Raw genomic sequence first — 25862 nt, 5'->3', positions numbered from 1 at the left:
TTCCCTGTATCCTCCCAGCTAGATGCTGTTGTCATTTTTAGATTAACCAAGGAGATGCTATTTTTTTTCCTTCAAGTTGTGTTACAAGTAAAACTCATATCTGAATGTGATGGAATTCACTCAAGGAGTAAGTGAAAGATTTTCTGTGTTAATAGGAAACGGCACTATAGCCGAACACACAAAAGTGTATCTGCCTATGAAGACCCTCTTAGTCTCATTTGTACTACAGTCCCCTAGACCTGTAACTAAAGAGATGCGGGCAGGCAGAAGCCTTAAGGAAAAATAGGGGGAAGAATCTGAAGCCTCTTTCTTTCCTGTTTTCAGTTTTTTTTTCTCTGGACTCTGCAAGAAAGGCAAGCATGATCTTTCAAAATGAACAAAATAATGTGTATACAGGGGAAAGGCCAGAGGTCTCAGGTACTCAGAAGCAAACATAATTGGTCAACAACCAAATTATTGTTCAATTTTAAAAAATTAAAAATAAGGAGGCAAAAAATGATTATACGATTATGATACTAAAAAACGAGATATTAAAAAAAATCTGTTGTCCCATTCTAATGCATCCAATGCCTTCATTTCCTTCAGCGCCCCTTCTGCTCCATATCCCAGGCTATGTTACTATCACAAAGCAGACAGAGTTCTGTGTTCTCTAAGCACAATGCCCAGAACACACTGGCTCTGCGTTTTGAAGAGAAAGGACTGAAGAAACCACTGTACCTCCCATCTTCTTCCTCATTCTTTCACCCACATCAGCCTTGCCAATGGCAAGGTAAAGAATAACCAGGTGGTCCCTCAGGGAGTGGATACAAAGTTGTGGGGGCAGAGTAGCATTGAGACCCCTGAGTGATGAAGATCATTACAATACCTTAAATTACTTTCTCACATTTTCTCAAGAAATCAGCTCATTCATTTTAATCTCTTATGTCTTTAGTTTATTCTTCTGCTTACACTTTAGATAGCTTCCTGATGTCCACTAGGATAAAATCTAAACATCTTGCCATGGTTAACAAGGTCTTCCATAATTTGGATAAACGTATTCCACCAGCCCCATCTCCCACCATCCACCACTCCTACCTCATGCTGCCACAGTACATTTCTAGTCTTTCCCTAAAGCTCTTGCTCATTCATAGCTTTTGCAAATGATACTGCCCAGCCCAAGGGTCCACCTCACATTTCTCCATCAAGATGCACCTGTCTTCATATTCAACCCCAATCAGCTACCTGCTCCAATATCCAGCAATTTGGAGACCACTCCTCTTCACTTCCACGGTCCTCCCCACTGACGCTATTATACCATTTATCATCCTGTACTATCTTACCTTTCTGTTCGAGACTTTCCCATCACTCTGCCTCTTAAAACAGTAGAACTATGCCTAATTCATCTTTAATCTACCCAGTGCTTAGCATAGTGCCTAACATAAACACCAGGTGCTTAATAAAGAAAAAGCTGAGACCAGACAGATCTCCAGAGACTGCCAGGTCAGTGCTTTTCCCATAACACCAGGCTCTTTTTATTAACAGTTAAGACTTTTGATAAGCTTTCTATTCAGCAAAATCTAGCATTAGGCTAACGGATGGTAATGCCAAATTCTGGCTCTAGACTAGAGCCAACCCCCAAGTTACAGATTGTTGTGTTCCCTCTTCTCTTACTCCCTAGGTGCTATGTCTTCCTCCTTCTTTATGGTAATCTTCACAGTAGAGAGTATAAAACTACAAGAGAAATCTGTGGTAGGCACAAAGGAGCTGAGAGGAAATCTAATCTCATCAAAATTTCTGCTTCTGCTGGGTCTTGTTCACTTCTCAAACTCTGCTTACAGATATGTCACCTCTGGTTTTATAAGACAGCAACCGGTGATAAAGAGGACTACACAAAAGCACAATTTTAAATAGGCTATTGGTTCAGCAACTTTGCAGGGGGAAAGACTGGGGAGACTGGAGGAGAAGGTGGAGGAGGGGAAATACTGCAGAGGAATCCACTTAAATGAACATATGATAAAGTAGCAGCCAAGTTAACAGCAATATTCCAACTCACAGTTTAGATGGCAAAGTACACATGAGAGAGAAACACTAACTCTTTTTCAAATAAAATGTCCTGTAAAGGTACAGGCATACCTTGGAGATATTACAGATTTGGTTCCAGACCACTGCAATAAAGTGAGTATCACATAAAGTGAGTCACATGAATTTTTTGGTTTCCCAGCACATATAAAAGTTATGTTTACACTCTACTGTAGTCTATGAAGTGTGCAATCGCATATGTCTTTAGAAATGTACATATCTTAGTTTAAAAACAATGTACTGTTAAATAATGCTAACCATCATCTGACAATGCAGGGTTGCCACGAACCTTTGATTTGTAAATGTAATACCTGCAAAGTGCAATAAAGCATAATAAAATGAGGTGTGCGTGTACACGGTTGTTCAAAAGTTTGAAGAGATGTGGGAAAAAAAACCATCAGAGGAGATTCAAAAATTGTAAAATACACACTTTGCAAAGCAAAAAAGAAAAGAAAAAAGAAAAACAGAATTCATCCTACACAGACTTCATCCTAACTTTTGGACGCAAAGGCCTGCTAAGGGAAGCAGTTTTTATCAGGAAGGTTACCTACTTAGTGGATTTCTTTTATTACCTGCAAGCCAAACCAAAGCAGCAGTTATATGAAATTTACACAAGGGTCTGCATTTCTGAAAAGGCAGTTTGGGAGCAGAGAAGAAGAACACTCTCCTGCTGTTGACTCTATTATGAAGGAGGAAGGAAATGAGCTCCAAACCCCAAAACAAACACAGAGAAACTCAGGGAATGCTGGCCACCCTCCCCCTTACCCAGGGTGTTGTGGACGCCATCCGCCTCTTCCTTCACAGACTCATCCAAGCGCTCCAGATTCTGCACTAGCAGTGCTACCACTTGCCCATCCACCTTGAGCAACAGGGAAGCAAAAGGGATACACGTCACAAAACAGTCCCCCAAACGCCCCCATTCTCTGAATGAACCAAGTAATTATCTGCCATATCTCTCATCCCATCATCTCTTTTGAGCCTTGAAGTGACCCCAAGGCAAGGAAAGAGCAGGCATCATTAGCCCTAATTTTAGACTGAAGCTTAAGGAAACAAAGAAAATTCAAGGTTACAAAGTTATTGAGTGACATGCTAGCACCTGAACCTAGGTCTTCCGAAATCAAGTCCTGTGCTCTTTTGACTTTTATGTGGTATTTAAACACCTTAGAAAAATGTCATCTTAAGTCAACAGTTCATTTGAGTCAAAGTACATTTGTAGACCACAACACTAAGATGTTTAATTGGGAAGTTTACTTGCCATACTTTACACTGCCCTCAAAATTTAGGGTTAAACTCAAAACATTCTTAACTTTTCACACTAAGCTTTTATGAAACTATTACTTCTGATGAACTTCTGATTCCTTCTTGAAAAGGATATTAATATAATAAAATGCCTTATGTTTGTATTAATTTAATGCATAAGAAAGTAATTATATTTCTCTTATTTAATTTGATTCACATAACACAGAAAACTTTAAGTAACCACTTCATATAGATGATATTCAAGAGATTAATGATGGAGTCAAGACCACACAGCTTCTAAGAAGTGGCAGCAGATGCAAAACCAAGCAACCTTCTAAAATGAAATAAGGCTTATACCACTTTACAAACCTTCTGGCACAACGTGTGCCCTTGCAGAGACTGCCTTTGGGGAACCCCGAGGTACACCAAGGAAATAAGTAATGAAACACCTAATAATAAAGAAGTGATTATCTATCTGGTAACACATTCCTAAGTCATAGCCAATAAGTAAACCTATATTGGAAGATAAGATCCGCTACATATCCATATTTATAACCTGTCTCTCACTGTCTCAGTCTCTTCTCTTAGGAAATAGGAATAAGTTGTAAAGATTAAATGAAATTATGTGGCATGCCTTACGTTGGGGTCTGATTCAAAAGTTAAGTAGAGAATTTGAATCTAGCCCTTTACTTCTTGTGATAGTTGATTATTCATTGTTAATACCTCCCGTAGGCTAAGAAAAACACAAATTCTTTGAAGGCAGGTACTGCAGCCTCATTCATCTTGGTATGCTCATCAAAGTCAAATGCAATACTATACATAGCAGACATACAGTAGTTTTGCTAAATTTAAATCAACTGACAAAACACTTAGTGTACCGTAATCATATTTTTATGTCTATTGCTCCATTTATTCTCATGCAATCCTCACAGCTTTTACAATTGAGAAAACAAAGGTCCAGACTGGTTAATTAGCTTGGCCAAAGTCACAAGGCTTGCAGCAGAAGTGACCAACTCTGAGACTATTTTTTCCCATCATACCCTATCACTTCGATGTAGGGGGAAGAAAGGAGACAAAAGAAAGGAGGGAGAAGGAAATGATCTCATATTCAACTGACACTTCCTGAACACTTGCATTTAAGGCACTCTACAGACACAATTCAAACTCAGCCTGAGGCTGGAACAATGGCAAGAGAGACACGTCTCGAAATAAGGCCTCTACTCCTTCTGAGTGTGACTTAAGGGAAGCATCTGGATGGGGGAAAAACTGAAATTATTGACTACTTTGTGATACGTGAATCACAAATGAAACAGGTTTATCGAGCCTTTCCTTCATGCCCCGGTTTGAGAAACAACGAGATATTAGCTGCGTATTTGAGGGGATACTGATGCCAGAACGGAGAGCTCCTACAAATACAAGAAAGAGCTGTTTCCCCCTCTTATATCAAGGAGATATACAATTATGCTCTCAGATCTCACAGAGAGCAAAAAGCTTCACCAAGGAAATCCACTGCAATGTTTTCCTTAATTAATTGGACGATTTGGGTATGTGAGAGAAAACAGAACAACATCTGGGGGAAAAACATGAACCATGTCACAGTTTGTTTTTCCCTAAATCACCCTGATTGACTTGTAATCTGCCCGAATCCTAAAGCAGAAGACACTGCAACTCCGCTGGGTATCACTCTGCTTGTCAGTTCTGCAAACTGCTTCACCAGTTTCAATTGCTTATTGCTGCTTTATCTGCATTATCCACCCCCACCCCCTTCCTTGATTCTTACTTATGTTACCCATGTCTGCTGTCTGGAAAATGGTGGGGACAGTGGCAGGAATCAACACATTCAAACCTCAGAACTGAATGGTTATTGGTAATGGGTATCTGGCTGAAGGAAATCTTTTTTCTTGCTACAAAAATCTAACTTCTAACAGCCCTTTCAAGCTTGCAAAGTGTGAAACTTTATGTTTAGCTTGGTTAAATGTAATTTTATCTGACTGCAGGAGGGTCAAAACAGTCAAAATACATCCAGCTGAGAAAATGCTTGGAAAAATGTTTATATCATGCATAGCTCTGGATATCATCTAGTAAGAAGTACAAATTAGCGTTCTGTCCCTCTAACCCCTTGAGCCTACCACCTTCATGCCCATTTCTTAGATCTGTAACTAAGTCCTAAAACTAGAAACAAATATTGCTTAGGGATTAAAGCATCAGCCAGAGTAACCCTGGCCCTAGAAATCATGGCTGCCTGAAGCCTGATAAGCCATTGGTTATTTCTGCTTATTAGCAGGTTTCCCAAACAATACTCCACTAGGTCCTACTGAGACAAAGTTCAAGGGCATGATCAGGCATACTTTTCCACTTGACCAGAGAGGTTAGATAGAAGAGAAGAGAAGGAAACAAAAAAACAGCCAAATAAGGAGAGATGAGAGGGTTTGAAGGATTCTTTTTCTATCTTGGACAATCTGCCAACAAGCTTTCTCAAGAGTTTGACTGGAGTTTTTCTACCTACTATGACTTCTGGAAATTTCATACATAAAAAAACAATAATAACCCCTTTCTCCCTGGCCCTCTTCCCCAACACACGCTGATTCTTGACCAAACAGTAAGTTTTGAAAATACATATAGTAATATGGTCACGATGTAAAACTAGTCTTGCCACAACCTAGCTAAGAATATATTTTAGCTTCCACTCTTGCCCCCCTGATCCCTCCACAATCCATTATCCACACAGCTCCCAAGAGTGGTCTTTCTAAAATGTTAGGTCAGGCTACTTTACTACTCCCTTGCTTGTGATCCCCAATTACTCTCTCTAACACTGGCAATTCCACCTGAACTTACTACAAGGCCTACAGAGCCCAGCGTGGTCTGGCCTCGACCAGGCGCTCTCCCTTCACCCCAGCTGCACGCTAACAGTACCAGCCTTTTTTCCGTTCCTCAAGTATGTCAAGCTCATACCTTGTCCTTGGTCATGCTAAATGGCTGGTTTCTTTTTGTCATCCAGAACTCAGGCCTTTACTCACTATCTAATCTAATGTGATTCTCCAGCTGCTCTACAGGACATCACTCTATGTTAATTCTCTATGTAATGGAGAGTCACTGTTTTCTTGTTTACTTATTCAGTTTCTCCCTACACTAAAATATAAGATCCACAAAAACAGACTTTCTCAGTCTTGTTCATTGCTGTATACCCAGTTCCCAGAATCTAGAACACACCAAGCATTCAATAAACATTTAGTAAATGAATGAACAAATGAATTTTGCTTGGAAACAAATACAGATGAAAATGAAGATGTTAACAGAAATGGGAAGGGATAAAAGGGATGAGTCCAGAAATTTACATAATAAATATCCTTAGAGCAACCGAAAACCTGCCAACCGCGGCCTCACCTGAGCAGCACAAATGCATTGCCCACTAGCCCAAGCCAAAACAACATGAGGCTTCAAAGTCTAACATTTAAGTAGGGTTAACGGAGGAAAAGAATGAGTACAGGGCAATCTCCTGGCTCACCACATCAAAGCCACTTTTGTGAAACTCTTTACAGCAAATGGTGCTCCCAGCCACATGTCCACCTCCTCTGGTGGTGACAGCTCCACGCACCCGCATGTGGAAGCCTTCCTACAGAAGCTATGGACACTACCTGCAGCTCTGCAGCCCCTCCTGGTGCTTCTCCATCATCAGAAGGGATCGCCCCTCCTCCTCATTTCCACAGAAGCTTGCATCTCTCACAGGCATTCTTAATACTCTGCCTTGCATTAACATCATTACTTATTTTGTTCTTTTTTTCCTTTCTTTTTCTAACTAAACATCTATCCTCCTATGTCTCATTTAGACCCACACCCTTCAAATGTTTTTTTGAGTATTTATTCAAAACATTTTTTGAACATTTGTTGAAATGAAAAAAAAAATGTTTGTTGAACTCAACAAACATTCACAAACATTTCACTAAGTGGCATATGATACATATCATTTTAACTTGACATTTACTAAGTATTAACATGTCCCAGACATAATACTTAATGAAGATAATAACCATCATTTATTGTCTACTCTGTGCAAGACACAGTTCTTAAGACCTACTAAATATCTCACTTATTCCTCACTTCCTTTCTGTGCAATAGGCACTACTGTTATCCACATTTCACAGAAAAAGGAACTGAATATGGAGAAGTTAGGTAACTTTCCCAAGGACACACAGCTGGTAAGTGACAAAGCCACCACTCTGGCTACTCCCCTGATGGGGATCACATCTCAGGAAAGACAAACTCACAAACAGATGTCTATAAGCCAACATGACAAGTACCAGGATGTAAAAAGTGCTGGGGGAAACTAAATTCTACTGAAGCTTTTTAAAGAGGCTTAAGATTTAAGTGAGGCTTTAAAGGATGAATAAGAATATTTCAGTTAGCCCAGGAAAAGCAAAGCTTGCCAAGCTGAAGGCACATGTGAGCAAAGGCAAGAGACTGCCAAGTACATGGTAAGTTTTGAGACTAGTAAGTAGGAAATGGCTATAATCTAATTATGACTCTCAAGGAGTCCAAAGCCTTCTTCAGAGAGGCATGCCCGAGAATTATCATCAAAGCAATATACTCTGGTGTTGACCACTCTTCAAAAAAGAGTCTGTTTTCTAGGCTACCAGATCAACTTGTTACAAAGCACAAATATTCACCTTTCGCGTAAGAATAGCAGTGGATGTAAACCAAATTTAAAACCCCAAAGATCCCTGAGAATGCCAGGACAGCACTCTCTCCCCACAAATGTGCTATTCTATTGCTTAGGACTTCCAACTGGGAAAAAGACCAAGGCAATAACTGCAAACTGCACATCACAGTAAGTTCTGCTACATGCCCTCTAGCCTCTGCTCATGCAATTCCAGGCCTCCGATACTGGCCCCAAATTAAAACTACGAAGACAACTCAACCCTTATAATATGAGAACACTTATCAAACTTCTTCCTGAATGCAGCAGCATAAGGGTAGAAAAAAAAAAAAAGGAAGACCACCTACCAGTTCTGCTCTCTGATATTTACTGATGGCTCCTGACTGGCTGTAGACAAGCAAATAATATACGGGAGTCTAGAAACATTCAATTGTCTGTGATTCACACCAGCACGACTAGGATAAAGCTCTAAGAGTCAAAAATCTTAAAATAATAAAAAAGAAACTAAACAAAACAAACAGAAAATCCTGTAGAGCAGCTACCTAATGGCTCCCCAGACTGAGGATGAACTGTTTCTTTCCAAACAAACAATAAAATCTGCAAGATCCAGCTTTTGTTGGTGGGCTTGGCAACACAGAAAACACAAAGGGGGCTTCTGTGTGAACTGCTGTTTCTGGGTACGTTTTGCAGGCAGCAGCCAGGCTAGCTGTTCCTCTCTCCTCTCCTCTATTCACACAGGCAAAGGATGATAATTAAAATCAGCCCAGGGACCAGGCAGGAAGGCTCATTCAGGGCCAGTGTAATTAACCTCTGGAAGGTAAGACTACACAAATGACACTGTGGGGACATGGAGAAGGATCAAGTGCCACAGCCTTCCGTCAGATGCCCCTCCAAACAAAAGGACACTCCAACATCATCCTTTTCTTTCTGCACAGTGGCTCAACGGAAAAATAAAGGTCCTGAATTCTACAAAAGCGGCAGTTCGCTCCAGGAAGGAGCTTAAAAGAAAAATAGCCATAGACATTTCCATCATACTCAGTCACAAATAGCCCTGTTGGACTCCAGCCTTGCTCTCTATAAGAGACAGTTCTTCATATCCCGTGGGTTCACAACCCCTTCATTCACATCAAATGTCAGCTGCAGGCATGGCACATGGGAAAGTCTCGTGTCAAGATGTTGAGAAAGAAAGGGTGAGGAGGCAGTGGGCAGTGTAGCAATGGGGTCTCAGAATCATCTGGGGTCCTGGTCCCAGACATTCTGATTCAGCAGGTCTTGGGTCGGGGCAGAAAGTAGCCTAACGAGCATCCCAGATGCTTCTAATACAAGTGGCTGCAGTGATCTTTGACAAATTCCGCAAACGGCATCAAAACCAGAACTGAGTAACATTTTTAAACAGAGAGTAAAGCCCAGACAGCAGGAGACAACAGAAAGAAAGGAAAAACAACAGAAACTTAAGGAGAGAAATAGCTTGGTTGGTGGACAGAGTGCCACAGGAGGTATCAGCATAAGAGGTTGCACTAGGCTCACTCCTGCCAGCTGTGGTGCCTTTTCAATCTTAGAACCCTCTCTGATGACTGGTGTGGTGGGAAACAGGGAAACAGGACGGCGGTGGGCATCAGAACAGGCAGGATCCCATCCCAGCTGTTACACGGACTGGCTAAGCAAGAAGGCGAAGGTTTCACTTCTGCATCTGGGTTTTCTCACGTGTCAAGTGAGTTTATGAGACTGCCATCGGTTCACCTCACATATAAACTCCTTTTGATTGGCTGCTGCCTGGAATAATAGCGAAGGAAGATTCTGAGGCTTTGCCTAGGCTCCACAAAGAGGTGCGCAGAAATTACCTGACCCTGCCTTCCACAGTCAGGGCTGCTACTCGGGCCTGGATGAGCTAGAAGGTTTGTTCTCGTTTTTAACACTCTGCGATTCCCTACCTATAAAATAAGCAATAATGATACCTGTCCTCACTAGCGCTTGGGATTATAAAGCCCAGAGGAGAAAAGAAATTCTTTTCTGTGAATGTTCTTTGTAAAAATGTCAACACCACATTTTTAGCAACACACTGGGGGCAGGGGAGCAGGAACACGGACTCAAAGAGAACACGGTTCAGATCCCAGCCGTGTGACCATGGCAAGTTGTTTTGCCTCTCTAAGCCTCAGCCTCACAGCTATAAATGGGAATAGTAACAATAATACCCTTCTGAGAGGATATGGTGAGGATTAAATAAAGTGTAGAAGAATGAGAAAAAGCCTGCCTGCAGCAGATACATACAAGTGCTAGACCTGTACAACCCCTTCCCTAAGACAGTTCCAAATAAAAAAGTACCCCACGTTACGTTTTCTTTTCTTACTCTCCTTATTCAGTCTAGCCTTGCCACAGAGCTCTCCCTCACACCCACCCCGTGCGTGCCACTTGCAGAGACAACGGTGGGAATGATGCCAACACCTTAGACACCTGCAAAACCCCAGAGGGACGTGCAACTTACCAGAGCATCAATGAGTACTTCTGCTCCCTCTTCACTCTCATGGAGGGTGTCTATATCTGTTAATTCCTGAAGCAAATCAACCACAGCTATGGACACATGTGAAAGACGTTAAGGGTAACACACACATACAAAATCCCTACTGACATTTTATTAGAATATTTGGTTCCCTTCCATTTCCTGGTCAATCGCTTCATCGCGGTTTACCTTTAATACACTCTAATTTTATTAACATCTCTTCAACAAGCTTCTACTCACAATGGGCGTTCAATAAATGGTGGTAACTGCTTCACTTAGTCTCTTTTTTTTTATGCTGCCTTCCTGGCAACTTATTCCATGGGTTCACTGCATTTTCAGAAATTTCAAAACTTCAAATAGATCACTTGGGAGGTGGCTTCTCCAGTGAGAAATAGACCAACACCCTTAACCTTACCTTGTAATTTAAATTCTTGGAACACAGTATAATCTTAATTACCTTGTACAGTTCCCCTTCAAAGACAGTAAAGATTTCTGAGATGATATGGCTGGTATTCACCAAGGAGCCTTCAGAAATCAGGGCATGACAAAATAGGTTTAAAAGGTACAGGGAAGGATTTACACTGGACTGTGCTAGACTCCACCAACCTCCCTTCCCCTTAAATACCATGTGGCTTTGGTCATAAAAGGAATGAGAACAATGATGATTAAACACTAACAAAAATAGAGAGAAAAAGGGACATACAAGAGAAAGAAAACATGAGTGACAGAAAAAAAAATTATGTTTAAAAACTGGAAACCAAAACTAAACTAAGTTTCCCTTTCCTCAGCCTGGACACACATACACACACACAAACCCTCACTCTGTCAACCAGCATTTACTGAACGTCTGTGATGAATAAAGCACTGTGACAATGACAAAGGCAAATCCATCCATTCTGGGTCCATTTCTTCATCAGTAAGATGAAGAAGTTAAGATAATCAAAAACATTTTAAAAAATTACACACCCCAGGCAATTACCAACATGTGACAACTGAGAAACACAGACACCTGAACTGCAGGTGTCTTGAAAAAGGAGCAAACTGAACTGGGAATCAGGAATGATTCGCTAGAAGACTGATCAGAAAACAGGCAAACTAAATAAAAAGATAAAGGCAGGTAGGCTAGAAAGCTAAATGTCAGGAATAGGAGCAGAGATTAGACTGCACAAAGGCGTATGAAGAGGAAAAGAAAGGCTTTGGTAAGGGAGGGGAGGGGAGAAGAGAGGGGAGAGGACAGAAAAAATTATAACTAGAATTCTATGAAGAAAATATTATTTTGAAAGACTAACCTAACAGTTGTGTACAGGATGCACTAAAGCATTGGGGTATTGGGGGTGGGCAGATCGGGGTGCAGGGAAAAGCCAGGTCTGGAAGACGAAGGCCTGTTATTAAGCTACCACATACGAGAGAGTCCAGAAGTGAAAAAACAAGGATCAGAATCAGGGCAGTTTCACTAGAAACTGGAAAGAAAAAATAAAAAGGATATAGGACATATTAACAAGAATGATAGGATTTGCTAACTGCCAACTGATGTTCCAGGTATTTTATGAACTTCTTTTGTTAAAAGAACAGTTATTTGAAGGTTCGTTTTATTTATCTATAACTGATCAGCTGACCATCATGAATAACTAATTAAGTTGTATTTTATTCTTTTGAACTTTAAAGTGATATTTACCCAAAACATGGGAGTGCTATGACACTCGATGTGTGTAAAGAGCTTAAAGGTCTTTGGACAAAACTCCTTCATGCTTATATAATCTTTACTAGCTGTTGACACAAAAGACCATGAACCATACTTCACATACGGTAAACCAAAACACGTTGTTTGAATTAATTAAAACAATAAAAATAAAAAACAGGCTACTACCAAACTAACCCCTAGAAACCTTGACTAGTAGGAATTAGTAGTTCTCCCTCTCTGTACACTTCAGTAGTCATCGTCATTAAAATCACCATTTTTTAAAAGTCATCATTATGCCAAACGTGGTGCTACCAAATTCTTACAAAGGAATTGTAAGTGTGATCCCCATTTTACAGGTAAGAAAGCTAAAGCTTAAGTAACTTACCCAAAGATCACTGCAATAGTAAGGGATAATGTTAGGTCCATCTAATTCTGAAAACAACACTTTTGCCACTACTCTTCATATGAATGCACTGGGGAATATATATCAGGTTTAAACAGGGCTAGTCAGGTAAATTCTAGCTATTGACCTTACTGTAATCACAGATAAAAGGACTATCATTTATTTTCACCAGAAATTATTAAAATCTCAGGAAAAAGAACAAAATGCTAACAACTCTTCCTCATTCTCCTCATCTAAGAAGCTCCCATATTTATTCTCTTGAAAAGTTCTTAAATATGAGATGTAAAAATCTTATTATTAATGTGCATGTTTATTTAATATGCCTGACAACATTTCATCTATCCACCCATCCAACCATCCATCCATCCACTGAAGAGTCAGATGTCTACAGGACAAAGATGTGAATTGGGCATGTAGTAAGTACTACCATTACATCCCTGGAATAGCACCATGCACCACTAAGTACTTATCAACTATAATGCAATGATTATTAATTAAATAATAGCATCAAGAGACAGGTGAGGTATAATGAAAGAACAACAGATGAAGAATTAGAGCAAACTTGAGGACAGGGGTCGTATCATATTTATTTTTGCTTCCTATCTTTAGTGAACGGAACTATCCCCAAATTATTATTAGCTATGGAATCTTGCTCAAGCCCCTTTATCTTCTTATAGCTTAGTTTCCTCATCTGTAAAAAGGTGGTAAGGATCTCTGGCCAGCCTGTCTCACTGAGTAACTATAAGGAATAAATGAGGTTCTGTATGTCGAAGGGCAAGTAAGTCAAAGTACTGACAAAATAAAGAAAGCTCTATAATATAGATTGTTGTTAGGCAATTCTTACCAAAGAATGGCCAAGACCCTTACTGTTGCCTTTGCTTTTTCTAGAGCGTCCAAAACCTAAAATTTAAGCTAACAACAGAATGATCCTCCCTTCCTGGGTCACAATGGGCTGGAAGATCAAATTTTATATTTCAGCTATGCCACAGACATTCAGATTGATCAAGTCCTTTTTCAGCCTCTAAGGTCTTGTGGGACCGGTATCATATTTTTCTTTGATTATTCTTATACCATGCTCACAAATCGTTCACATTAAATCTAGGAACTTAAAAAAAAAAAGGAAAAGAAAATTTGACAATGGTAGTGGTTTTATACAGGAACAGGATAAATGTCTTACTTTTACCAAGAAAAGGCATTTCTTATAATGGTCCAGTGGATATCTCCTTGCCTACACTCCTGCCTCAGTTGAGAAGTCAAACAAGAAATCAGTTACCAGCTACTAGGTCTGGTAAGCAACTCATCAATCCTACCACTAACTGATTTTACATAAATTCCCAACTTTCACCAAATAGCATTTTAGCAAGGCACTAATGAGTCCATAATCGTAATCACCAGCTCCTGGGTAATATAAATATGACCCAGAAGATAGAAGTCATTTGAAGACCAGAAAAAGGAATAAGAACTGAAAGTAAAGATAGACAGATGAACTCTCAATCTGGATGAGAAAATTTAGCATGGTCTGCCAACCAGCCAGCATTTCTTCACAAGCAGACGCTGGGCATGGGTGATAGGTTTTTCCACTGTAGTTACAATTTCATTTCACAAGGTAAAAGGCTCTCCCATCCTAGTGTAATAGGAAAACAGAGAGTCTGTCCCTCTGCGAATTACTGAAACACAGTTTTTGATAGCCTATTTTGTCACGTCAGGTAGAAAGGCCATCCCACTCACTCCCTCCGTACCTGTCCACTACTGTGGCAATAAGCTAGTATAATAAGAAGTGAAGTAGAAAAGACCAGCTGGGCACAAAATGGTCCATAACACAATGACTCTTATAAAAGGAAGAGTGTTTACTTCCACATTTTGACTCTAGATATTTGCTTTTTGGCCTGATCTCACGTAGAGACTTGGGATAAAAACTAAGCATTAATTTCATTAATCTCCAGTGAGGTATGTCCATAAGGAACAAAATTATTCAAAAAAAAAAAGATAAAGAGGAACAAAATATATTAAGCAGATGGTTTTAAAACAGTCATTTCAAATAGGCTTCCTTAAGAAAAATGAACCAGTCTAGATTCACAGTATATAACTAATTTAATGGAATAAATGTGGGGTTTTTAAAAAACTTTTTTCTTTTATTCCTAGACTAGGACAATGATTAGATATAGCTCAATTAATACAGATGAATTTCAAAACACAGACAAAATGGTCTTTTTCTCCTTTTAAAATAGTTGGCAGAGAACTACCTAGAACGAAAGTAGACACTTACCTTTATCCCAATCCTAAATCAAAAAAAAAAATGAGGAAGAAAATGCACTCATCCAAGATGTATTAAGACCTACTAAATGCTAGTGGGCACTATTATGCCACAGGAGAAACGTCCAAAGCAAGAGTACAACCATCCTAACCTTCCAAGGACATGGAATGTACCTAAAACTCATAAGCAAGATCAAAAGTTACATTAAGAAGTCCTTTTCCTAGATTGCCATTTTGGCACTTTTTACCTAATCTGACTTACTTCAGAGCATACTTAAATGGCTAAAACATGGATGGTTTATCAGTACAGATTATTGAGGAAGTTAGACTACAAATGAGAAAAAGAAGTCAATTCTTTTCCATGTAGTTTTGATTCTAGAAATACCAAGATGAGAATAGCTTCTAGAAAACAACAGCCTGAGATACACAAGTCTTGTTAGACAGTGTTTGCAGGAAAGCACTGGAGCAACAGCCACCTCCCTCCCAGTCCAATTAGAAGAAAGCCCTTAGGGAGGCTCAAACCCTTCCCAGCCCTACTCCTGCTCATTAACACTGGGGTCGAACGCAAGGCACCCCTGACTATTGTACATACCCTCTGGGGTAATATGGTGTGCTGCAGTTTGCTCCACTGTAGCATTCTCAGACCCAAACTGCTCAAGTTCAATTGATCCCTGTTGGCCTAAAAAAACTGTCTGCTCTTTATTTTCCAATTCCCACAATAATTCTTCACAAAATCCAAGAGGACAACTTTGCAAGTTCTCCTGGATTTCTACAGCCTAAGAAAACTAAGCAGTAATTTAGAAAAGAATACTGCTAATGGCACTCCCTAAAATTATTCCAGACCAAAGAGAGCTGTCCCACCAGCACTAAAGATCTACTCTGTGACTAACAAGCCTCTCCCTCCCTGCATATTAGTGTGCAGGCCGCTGCGCTGATGCCTTGTTAACAGTGCAATGAGACCTCATTTTTCTGAATCACAAATAGGTGGAGAGAAATCAGACTGAAAAAGTTGGTTCAGATTACTCAATATTTTTATTAAAGAATAGGGCACTTAGCTGGGAAGCAGCAGTCATGATTAAAAAAATAATAGTAAAGTCATGGACCTGATATCCTTGTAAGTTTGTAGGAACTATATGAGCATATCAGCTTCCAACATGTGAGGAATGGCAATGTCCACTGGCAAGGCAGAGACCATGAAAATAAACTTGAAATGCATACTAATCTCCACATCTATCAAAAGCTTATCCATCTCTAACGCCCAATTCCCTAATCACTGCCAAGCCAGGGATGACCTACGTTTTCTTAGAACTCCAATGGTATTTCCTGAGCATAACACTCCAAGGGCACTTACCACACATAGTAATGTGAGTGCTTTTGCTACTGACTGGAGTCATTATTTCTTGTTTCCCTAATAGCACCCAACAGGGCTTATTATCCAAAGAACACAGTAAATGCCGTGATCTGTCACAAGGATTCCACTGACTTGTCACTCAAATTGAGAACACAACAAATGACATACAAAATAAGATATTTATGGATTTGGTGTTGTGATTTTTTTTTTTTTTGGTGATAGCAGAAGGGGTAATCAACCACCATCTGGGGTTCTATTTTCCCCTTTTTATTCCTCCTTGAACCTTTAGGCAAATTGAGTAATTTTGGCTTAAATTGGGCCACAGAGCTGATTGTTTGGCAATATCTTCAGAAAATATCTTCAAATGTACCTTTGATTGTATTTTTTCTGTAGAAACACTCCAAAAAGGTTCACAAAAAGGGGCTCTAAACATGTTTAAGTGATTTACTTTAAAGGAAAAATTGCTTTAAAAAGCAATATATCTAAAAGGCAGCAGATGTTGGATCCCACCTTGCGTTCCCTCCTAATGCATTCAGAGTGACTCTTCAATGCTGTGTGAGGGTTGTGCCCCTCCCTCTCTGCCCCTTACCCCAGAAGTGCTCTTCACAAAGCAGAATTCTGCTCTGCAGCCATCCGATGGCTGAGTTCCAGCCTCTCAAGGGGGCAGATGAGGCACAGAAGCGCTGACAAGCCCTCACCAGCAGCAGTGATGCAGAGCGCCAGAATAAACTCTGAAGCTGCTTCTCACGGTTGAAAGGACAAGGCACAAGCTGTTTTCTCACATCCTCTGCCTCTTAAGGTTACAACAAATCTGCCTCTCTGATCCAATTAAAATCCCTATAGTTCATGTTTTCTCAGAGAAGGACAAAGCAAAGATGACCTGTGCTTGCTGGGAACATAAGCCATGTGTGCTCTTGGCTGATAAATGAAGAGTTAAAAAAGATTAAAAATTTAAGTCATGACTGCCACAAAATTGTTTATTCATGGTAAGGTGTTTCGGGCAGTTACAGCTATACAACAGTAAATTGTTAACAACCGTTTCCTGAAGAAAAATTTCCATTATAGATCACAGATAAGACAAGCAGCAGAGTGCAAGGCTGCTGGGAGAATGCTCCAACCGACAGAGGATATGTTAGACTCAAGCCAAGAGGGCCTACCCTTTCCTGAAACCACGTTCAAGAAAAATGGTACATTGAGGATGACATTTACCCTAACTGCTGCATCTAATTAAAATTAGGTAATTAAAAAAATTTCAAATGCACTTTAAATTTGATGTAGGGCATAATTAAAAATCAGATTTTAAAAAATATCATTAGGGCAGCAGGGTGAAGGTTAGCAGACAAGAGGGAAGAAAAACAGTTTAGCGCTTAGAAAACAGGAGGGAAATGGCAGTCTGTCAAAGTTATTACAGAGGGACTTGTTTTTCTCCTTTTGAAAGACCAGAACTTAACAACTTGGAACATCTGTGCCCTTGCCTTTCCCAAGCATGCCGACGTCGAGCACACTTCTTGTGTCAGTCTTATCCCCAGCAGGATCCAAGCTGGTGAATCAGCAAAATGTCAGTATCTTCACAAAGCTGCCACTATTATTTTGAGTTAGCAGGAACAGAAAAAAGAATGAGAGCTGTGTTTCCAGAAGCAAAAGAGGTGGTTTCTGAATTTAACACACGAAGTAATATGTGACTCTGCAATTCTGTCACGGATGTAGTAAATCCTATAGGGAAGAGACCCAAGGTGCACTAGAAAGGACACTGGGCTGGAAATCAGGGGCCTCGAGGGCCAGCCTCAACCTCAACAGCTGGCTGCCCAACATCCAGACCTTAGATTTGTCACCAAGTAAATAAGGCACTAGGCTAAGTCATCTCTAAGGTCTGTTTGGATTCTGAAACTCTACCGGTCTGTAGGCAAATTGAAATGTGAAGTCACAACTGGAACTCCTGGTTCCTAATTCTGTGAGGACCAGTGAGTACCTTGAACAGGGCTAGTCATATGATAGATACCCAATATGCTGACTGACAGATGCTGCTTGAGCATCAGTGAATCCTATGGTTTCTCAGGGTCTAGCACAAGGCCTGGTATGTAGTAAGTACTCAAAGCATGTCTATCAGACGAATTCATGAGACCCTTATCGACCTCACCCAGAAACAAGCTAACTGACTAGGGTTCTTGTACAACCCAGAATCTCACAGCAAACCCCGGGGAACACATGCATCAATCTGGGGACTGACAGATTCTTAATACTAGCATTACATGAAGTATCAGAAATAGCTTAAGATCACCTTTCAAGAAGCCTGCACTAAAATTACTCACTGATTTATTTCTATGAGAATTATCAGGCAGGAAAGAACCTAGTCAGACATGCTCTCAGGAGAGAGATTACCAGAAAGATGAAAATAACATGAAGCAGCAGCAGATTCCCCATGAATATCACTCAAGCAGACTGACTACATTTGTCTCTTACCTTCAGAAATCTGGATTCAAACAGAACACCTATCAGAAGGGAACCTGCTTTAATGACCATAACCCCAACCATAGGCATATCAAAAACCTTTTCCATTAAAGCTGTTGCACATCCGATAGCAATGCAAAGTATAAAATAGTTTTGGAAGTCACAATTTGGATTCATTTATAAGTAACATTTACTAAGTACCTACTATTATTAGAAACTGCTTAGCATTAGCACTTACATGAACTCTTTTAATCCTCTCAGGAACACTGAAAGGCAAAAGTTTTTCTGTTTTTGTTTTTGTTTTGTAAATGCAATTTATGAATATAGACAGTATTATTCCTACAGAATAGCCTACCACATTTAAGTCTTGAAAAGTAGGGTGAAAAGTGAAAAAAAGAATTCATAATTTTTAGAATCTTCAATAATTTAATGTTCCATGTCCTTAACGCTGTTAGACCTGAAGGTACCCAGGTCTTGTTACATCGCAGGGATGTACAAAGGGCTGGAGGGGCACCAAATTTCACATAATAAATGATACTGGGAGTCAAACCTAGATTGTCTGTTTAGGTCTAATGTTCATTCAACAAATATCAAATGTTATGGTGTGCCCAGGCTTTTTTTAAAAGAAATTGGAAAGATAACAATGGACAAAACAGATAAAAAATCCCTGTCTTCCAGGACATTCCCATGTGCTTTCTAGCAGGGTTCACTGCCTCCCCTAGTCTCAACTCCATTGGGCCATCTGTTAGCAGAATGATGTCTAGAACAACAGATTCAAATCCTGTCTGGATCTGCCTATATAAATGGGCCCCCAAAATCAAGATCCTGAAAAATTAATGTTGTTGATATATGAACAGATACATCATGATGAATTCTGGTATTAATAAGAACAAATAGGGCAATTAAGGATTGCCTAAGATTTATTAATAGCTAAAAACCAGACTTTCAAATGAGTAAAAAGCAGCATGTGTTTAAAGATGGGAGATAATGAGAATGGAACTAGAACACCAGACATGACAACAGACATCAGCAGAGACAGACAGAAGAGAGTAAACAGCATTCCCCAACCATGTCTGTCTTCCTATTGAGGACAGATCTGAAAGGATATCTGTATTATCATGTCCAAGCAACCCGAGAAGAGACTGAACAGCATTCAGCTCTACCAGAAGGTGGTACAGGTCTGGCATGGTGGCCACCACATGCATCTCCTGAATGATGTCATTTAGGTCCAGCTCAGATTCCATAAACCTAGGAGGAGAAAACAAGACAGCATCATTGAAAGGGAAGGCGTGCTATCAGCTCTGAGGAGCAAACAGCAACATAATCCAGACAGAGACAATCTGTCAAAGTGTCTACAACAGACCAACCAAGAAGTATGCTCATCCAAACATCATACTGTCACACAATTTCCTTGGGAAATCAATTTCCTCATTACAGAAATCAATCTTGGATTCAGATCTCATTACAGGGTTCCCCTTACTCTTGTAGTCACACGTCTTTTAGAGGCTCCCAAAGCATTTTACAGCATTAAATGATCTGCCCACCAGTTCTGTGGATTGGCTACCATTACCCCTTGGTATGGCAATTCACTGCCCTGAACATAGATATCCTGTAATTCAAAAAGAGTTTCTCTTACTTGCCACTTCAGACCAAGGGCCAATTGATCCCTTTAGCCAAAGGAAAACACTGAGGTTCTGCTGCCATCTGGAAATACTTTCCCTTCCCCCACATCCTTTCCACAGAGCCGATTAAAAGGAAGATCTCAAAGTAAAGCAGATATAGTCTGGCATCCTGTCATTACCACCATTTCTTAAGTATGATGATACTTCACTTACATTTCCACACCTGAACCTTTCCACAAAACTATGCCCAGGCACTAAAAACAACTGCTTTGCATTCACCTCTGCCCTCTGCATACCCTCCCCCAGTGTTTGACACAGAAGAAATGCCCACTAAGCCTTTGACGTACAAGACAGGAAGGTTTGTTCTGAGAAGGAAATGAGCTAATCCATGTAAAGCAATTCAACAATACCTGACTGAGAGGAATCAGTGTTTAAACACCCTAGAGCCAGACTGTCTGGCTTTGAACCTCACTTAGCCACCTGGCCTCTCTAAGCCTCAGTTTCTTCATCTGTACAATAAATGAGACTACAGGACTACTGTAAGAAGTAAATGAATAAATACATATAAAGCACTTAAAAATGTCTAGTATATAAAAAGCTCTCATTTCTATTACTTCTACTACAACTATTGTCATTATTATAATATGTCTATAGATATGCTATTATGTCTACATATAGACATTATAATGTCTAGATTCTTCTAGTATGTAAGCTTCTTAAAGACAGGAATTTTATTTTTTGTCTCTAAATATCCACAGATGCCTGCTTATCTGAATTGAGGCTACAAAGAAAAGGAACATAAGCAGGGACTCTTGAAGTCATAAAGGACTCATCAACTTCCAGACACTGAGGAGATGGGCAAATCCCACCTCTCCAAAACTCTGGAGATTCTGTAAGAAACAAAATCTGAAGACTATAATTCTTTAATATTATGGGGAATATAGACATATTTTAGACAATATTCCTTACCACTGTTTTTCCTCATTACTATTTTAACCATAACATTTATATACTTTTTCTGAGTATAAAATTACAAAAACTACTTTTTGTAAAAAACTGAGAAAAGAAAGACAAGCCCTGAAAAAGTAAACAGAAATCATCCATAATTTTATTAACCAAAAGAACCATTGATAATACTCTGGTATGTTTAAGTCCATTTCTTCCACTCAGAGCCTCTCCATCCCCACCCCACACCAAAAGCAGCCTACACTGTAGAGGTTTAGATTTTTGCTGTTGTTGTTAACAGAGGCTGAAAAATTCCTCTTATCATTAAACATTCTTCTACAACAGGAAAAGCCAGTATCTGCCACAGCTGTCAGTCCTTCCACTCTCACGGCAAAATTACTCACTGAGCACAGCATCTTACCTGCTGAGCCCTAGATATGGCCTCAGAATCCTTCTCAACATAGTATTCCAAGAAAAGACTACCAATCAACCACAGAGAGGGTATTGGAGATTAAGCCTATCTGAAATTCCTATTCCAAATAACATTAAATAGCATTTTAAAAAGCTACATGGTATTCCCTTGTGCAGATGTACCATAATTTATTTTACCAATCCCCCTTTGTCAAACATTCAGATGGTTTTCAATCCCCACCCCCATACTAGATGACACTAGGATGCATATATTCATAATTACTCTGTTAGGATAAATCCCAGAAGGGAAGTGCCAACTCAGAGAGTATGCATAACTTAACAGATTCTGATAAATCCTGCCAGAAAGGCACCAATAGTATATGAAGTGCCTGTTTTCCCCCTCGCTCTCTTCAAAAACAGTATTATCTATTTAAAATCTCCTCCAGTTGAGATGGGAAATTTAACTTTTCTTAATTTTGCATTTCTGATACCATGATGGTTAAAATTTTGTTAATGTTTACTAGCTATTTGTATTTCTTCTTTGCCCATTTTTATATCAGGGTGCTCATCTTATTTACTGATTTATAAGCACTCTATATATTAAGGAAATTAATCTGTCATACATATGTTGCAAAAAAAAAAGCCATAGAAAAATATCTGCCTTTTAATTTGTACATTGTGCTTTTTGACATAAAGGTTTTTAGTCAATCTTTGCCTTATGATCCCTATTTTACATGTATTCTGAGCAAGGATTTTTTTCCTCTAAGATCAGATATATTTTATGATGTACTTTTATGTTTATACATATTTAAATGTTTAGAAGTAAAACTGAAATTTATTTCAGTACATAACATAGGGCAAAGATCTAACTTAATTTTCTGCAATATCTGGCCAATTGCCCCAATACCATAAACTATCCTTTTTCTACAGATCTGAAGAAATGCTACCTCTATCATACACTAAATTTTAATGTGTACTCAGAAATGCTACCTCTATCATACACTAAATTTTAATGTGTACTCTAATCTGTTTATGGGCTTTTCACTCCATTTTATTGATTTGTCTGCAAATGCCTAAGCCAGGATCATGCTTCCATATTGTTACAGTACATTTTATGTCTGTTACTGCAAAACACTCCACGTTAGTATTCTTTTTGAATGCTTCCTTGTCTATTCTTACAGGCTTATTATTCCAAGTAAATTTCCAAACTATTTTTGTCAAGACACTCCCCCCCCATACCACTTTTTTTAAGGCTCCTTCCACTGTGCTTATAAATAGATTGATTACCTTTTAAATCACTACTTCCCTAATACCTAAAGTGTGGAAGCCAAACTAGAATCATGGCTCGGAAGGGCTGGTGCAGAATCCAGATATTCCATGAGGCAGTAGATCTTTGAATCTAATGGGCTCAGCAAAGCTCTAAGGCCTATTTGCCTTACCAGGGTAGTTTTGTTTTGTTTTGTATTTTAAATCTGATTTTTGGAGAGTGACTTGACAAAAGATTTTTACAGTTCACTAGGAAGAACTGGCAAAGGATACTGGGCACTAAATAGTAATAAACAAAATCATGTTGATTACAAGGAAGAGATTTGGAGACTTCAGTGATAATCAGTGGCTAAATGTCAGCCTGGAGAGAAGCCTCTGGAGGTATCCTGCAGGGCTCCATCCTTAGCCCTGTTTAGATCAACTATATTATTTTACTGTTACCTTTTGATCAACAACTTGGGTGAAGATACATAAAGGGCAAACTTAACAAATGTCATATAACACAAAGCTTACAGGACAGTGAACACATAGCTGATAGAATCAGCTCAGGAAGTTCCTGTCAGGTAATGATGATGGGCCTAATTTACCAGAAGAAAAGCTACCTAGGATCCACATAGAGCACTGCATTGAACCAAAAAGTCAAGTACAAATGCATGGGGCGGGAAAAGATACAGTTTAATAAGAGGGCATCTGTAGAAAGGACTTGTTGGTTTTAGTCAACTGTAACTGCAATACAATCAGACCACGAGGTCTAAGCACTGAGCACGCTCCCTGGTCCACTGGAGAAATTCAGCAGATGCCTGCCAAATGGAGGAGCAAAGGAAAGTAGCTGCTACAAACGCTGCTGCGGTTTTAGGCTGCTTAAAAGAAGACAAGATAGAGTTATGCTGATTAGATAACCCTAAAAGTCTGTGACATCTGTTATGGGAATCCTACTTTAGGAGGGATATGGAAACTAATTCAGGGAAGCAATTGAGATTATAAAGAATCTAGATATCCTCTCATATAAGAAGGTCTTGAAATTATTTTTCATTCTGAGTTGAAATCTTAAGAGTCAGAGCTACCAAGTGATGACACAGGTTTCTTTGGAAAGTTAGATCCTTGTCACTGGGGGTAATTAATAAAGGGTGATATTTTTTAAAAAATCAAGAATTAGAAGGGAGAAATGGACTGTGTGGACTCTGTGCGTGCCTTTCAGTCCATTCCAACTTTCAAATTCTTCTTCCAAATACACAATCTTAACTCAGTAATTTTAAGTTTAGACAGTCAGAAAATTACCAAAACAAAACAAGCAGAAGGTCAACTGTGAGCAAGGAAACGTAATAAAAATACTGCTGGGGCCTGGTGTTACATGAATAATGAGATAAGTGGGAAATGTCTGGAGTTGGGGATGAGAATGACATGGGCCACACCCCCAGTCACATTATTTACTGCCTGTGTAACGATTAGCAGTGTGTCAATAAGCATTTATGGGCACATACTAGGTGCCAGTCACTGTGCTAGGTACTGAGGATATAACACATAACAAAATAATCCCAGCTGTTAGCCTCATCGAGATCCTAGCATAGAAGAAATAAAAATAATCTATTACAAACAATTAATTGTAAGGATATCTGAAGCTCCCCAGGATAACACAGGGCACGGGGCTCCAACCTGGTCAAGGGAAACAAAGAATGTTAACTAACCTGTCTCTGAAACTCAACTTCCTTCATCTCCCTAGCTGAATTATAGGGAGGACTAAAAGAGATAATAAAGTGCCTAACGACTGTTGACACATAGTGGGTAATCAACAAATAAGGCACCCTCAAGCTTGCTATGCTATAACAAAGAAAATTCTTCTCTTTTGCTCACAAAGTATAAGCCTACTCATTTAAAGCACACACTACAGTATCTGCAGAGGGCTGTCTAGGGATTCGGCATATCGTTAGCAACAGATGACTCACAGCTGGGGGAAAGGATCAAGTTAGAGGTCAATGGGAAAGCAACAGAGCAACATATTAAAACAGTAACCCAGGCTGCGATGGGGTCACTGATTCCATCTGGTATGACGGGGAATATTCTGCTGGCCTGCCCACGTACATTTGCTTCAGACCAGCAAGATGTTCTCCCTCAACCAGAAGAGTGAATTTTAGCAAATGACCAGCAACGTTCAAAAATATGATAAAAGCAACAGAGATTTCTGCAATCACAAAACCAGCTATTAAGTACACAGGGAACATGATGCTACCTCCACCGAGCCAAATCAGTAGTTCTCACCAGAGTGTGGCCCTGGGAGTGCAGGGTCAGGGTGGAAGGTGGTTGGAGATCCTTTCAGAGGTCTATAAGATCAAAACTATTTTTTTATAATAACTCCAAAACATTATTTGCCTTTTTTACTCTCATTCTCTCAAGAGTGTATGGTGGAGTTTTGCAGAGGACTATTCAACATGTGATGATATCACTGCCTTAATGGCTAATGAAATATGCACTAGAATTTTCTAGGATAAGCACTTTGGAGTACTCAATAATTTAAGAGCACAAAGTGGTCCTGAGATTAAAAAATTTGAGAACCACTAAACTAAATAATTTTGCCCCTGCAAAAATGAAGAGAAAAACTACTAAAGGACTTACTAGGGAAAGAGCACACTCTACTTGATGTGATGTTTGGGAGAAAGATCACACAGTGCAAAGTAGAGGATGCATAAAGAGAATTGTCAATTGAATCTGAAATGCAGCCAAATGAAGAGAGGCATTTTTGGGTATGCAATCAAAATGACAATTGCATATATGGGAAAATAAATTTGAATGTTTCTGATCTCAACCGGAAAGTTTCATTCAAATACGCTCTAGCAATTTTCATCTTAATTGCACCTCGCTGGTCTAGAGAATTATAAAAGACACTGCACAAGTTAAGAATTCAAGAACTCAAGGTTAAAACACAATGTAGTTTCCTAACTGCTTTTGGACATTAAAAAAAATTCTTTATGCATGATTTCAATTTTCAAATGTTTCAATTTAAAAACGAAAATGGTATATAAATTTTGTCTGAATGGAA

General features: G+C 39.4%; 1 protein-coding gene across 2 annotated transcripts in view; it reads right to left on the bottom strand.

Moving 5' to 3' along the window:
- Positions 1–25862, bottom strand: part of CTNNBL1 (catenin beta like 1) — a 144454-nt gene that overhangs the window by 82391 nt on the left and 36201 nt on the right. For both annotated transcript variants that reach the window (XM_006202556.3, XM_072944208.1), the window contains exons 4-6: positions 19693–19832; positions 10434–10531; positions 2824–2917 (exon numbers count right to left, since the gene is read on the bottom strand). In XM_006202556.3, coding sequence (XP_006202618.1) covers positions 2824–2917; positions 10434–10531; positions 19693–19832 — 332 coding nt within the window. The remainder of the gene's footprint in view (positions 1–2823; positions 2918–10433; positions 10532–19692; positions 19833–25862) is intronic.

The sequence above is a fragment of the Vicugna pacos genome, chromosome 19, assembly GCF_048564905.1.
Source record: "Vicugna pacos chromosome 19, VicPac4, whole genome shotgun sequence".
Classification (NCBI taxonomy): Eukaryota; Metazoa; Chordata; class Mammalia; order Artiodactyla; family Camelidae; genus Vicugna; species Vicugna pacos.
The sequence above is the reverse complement of the archived record's forward strand: the minus strand, read 5'-3'. Positions and strand labels throughout refer to the sequence as shown.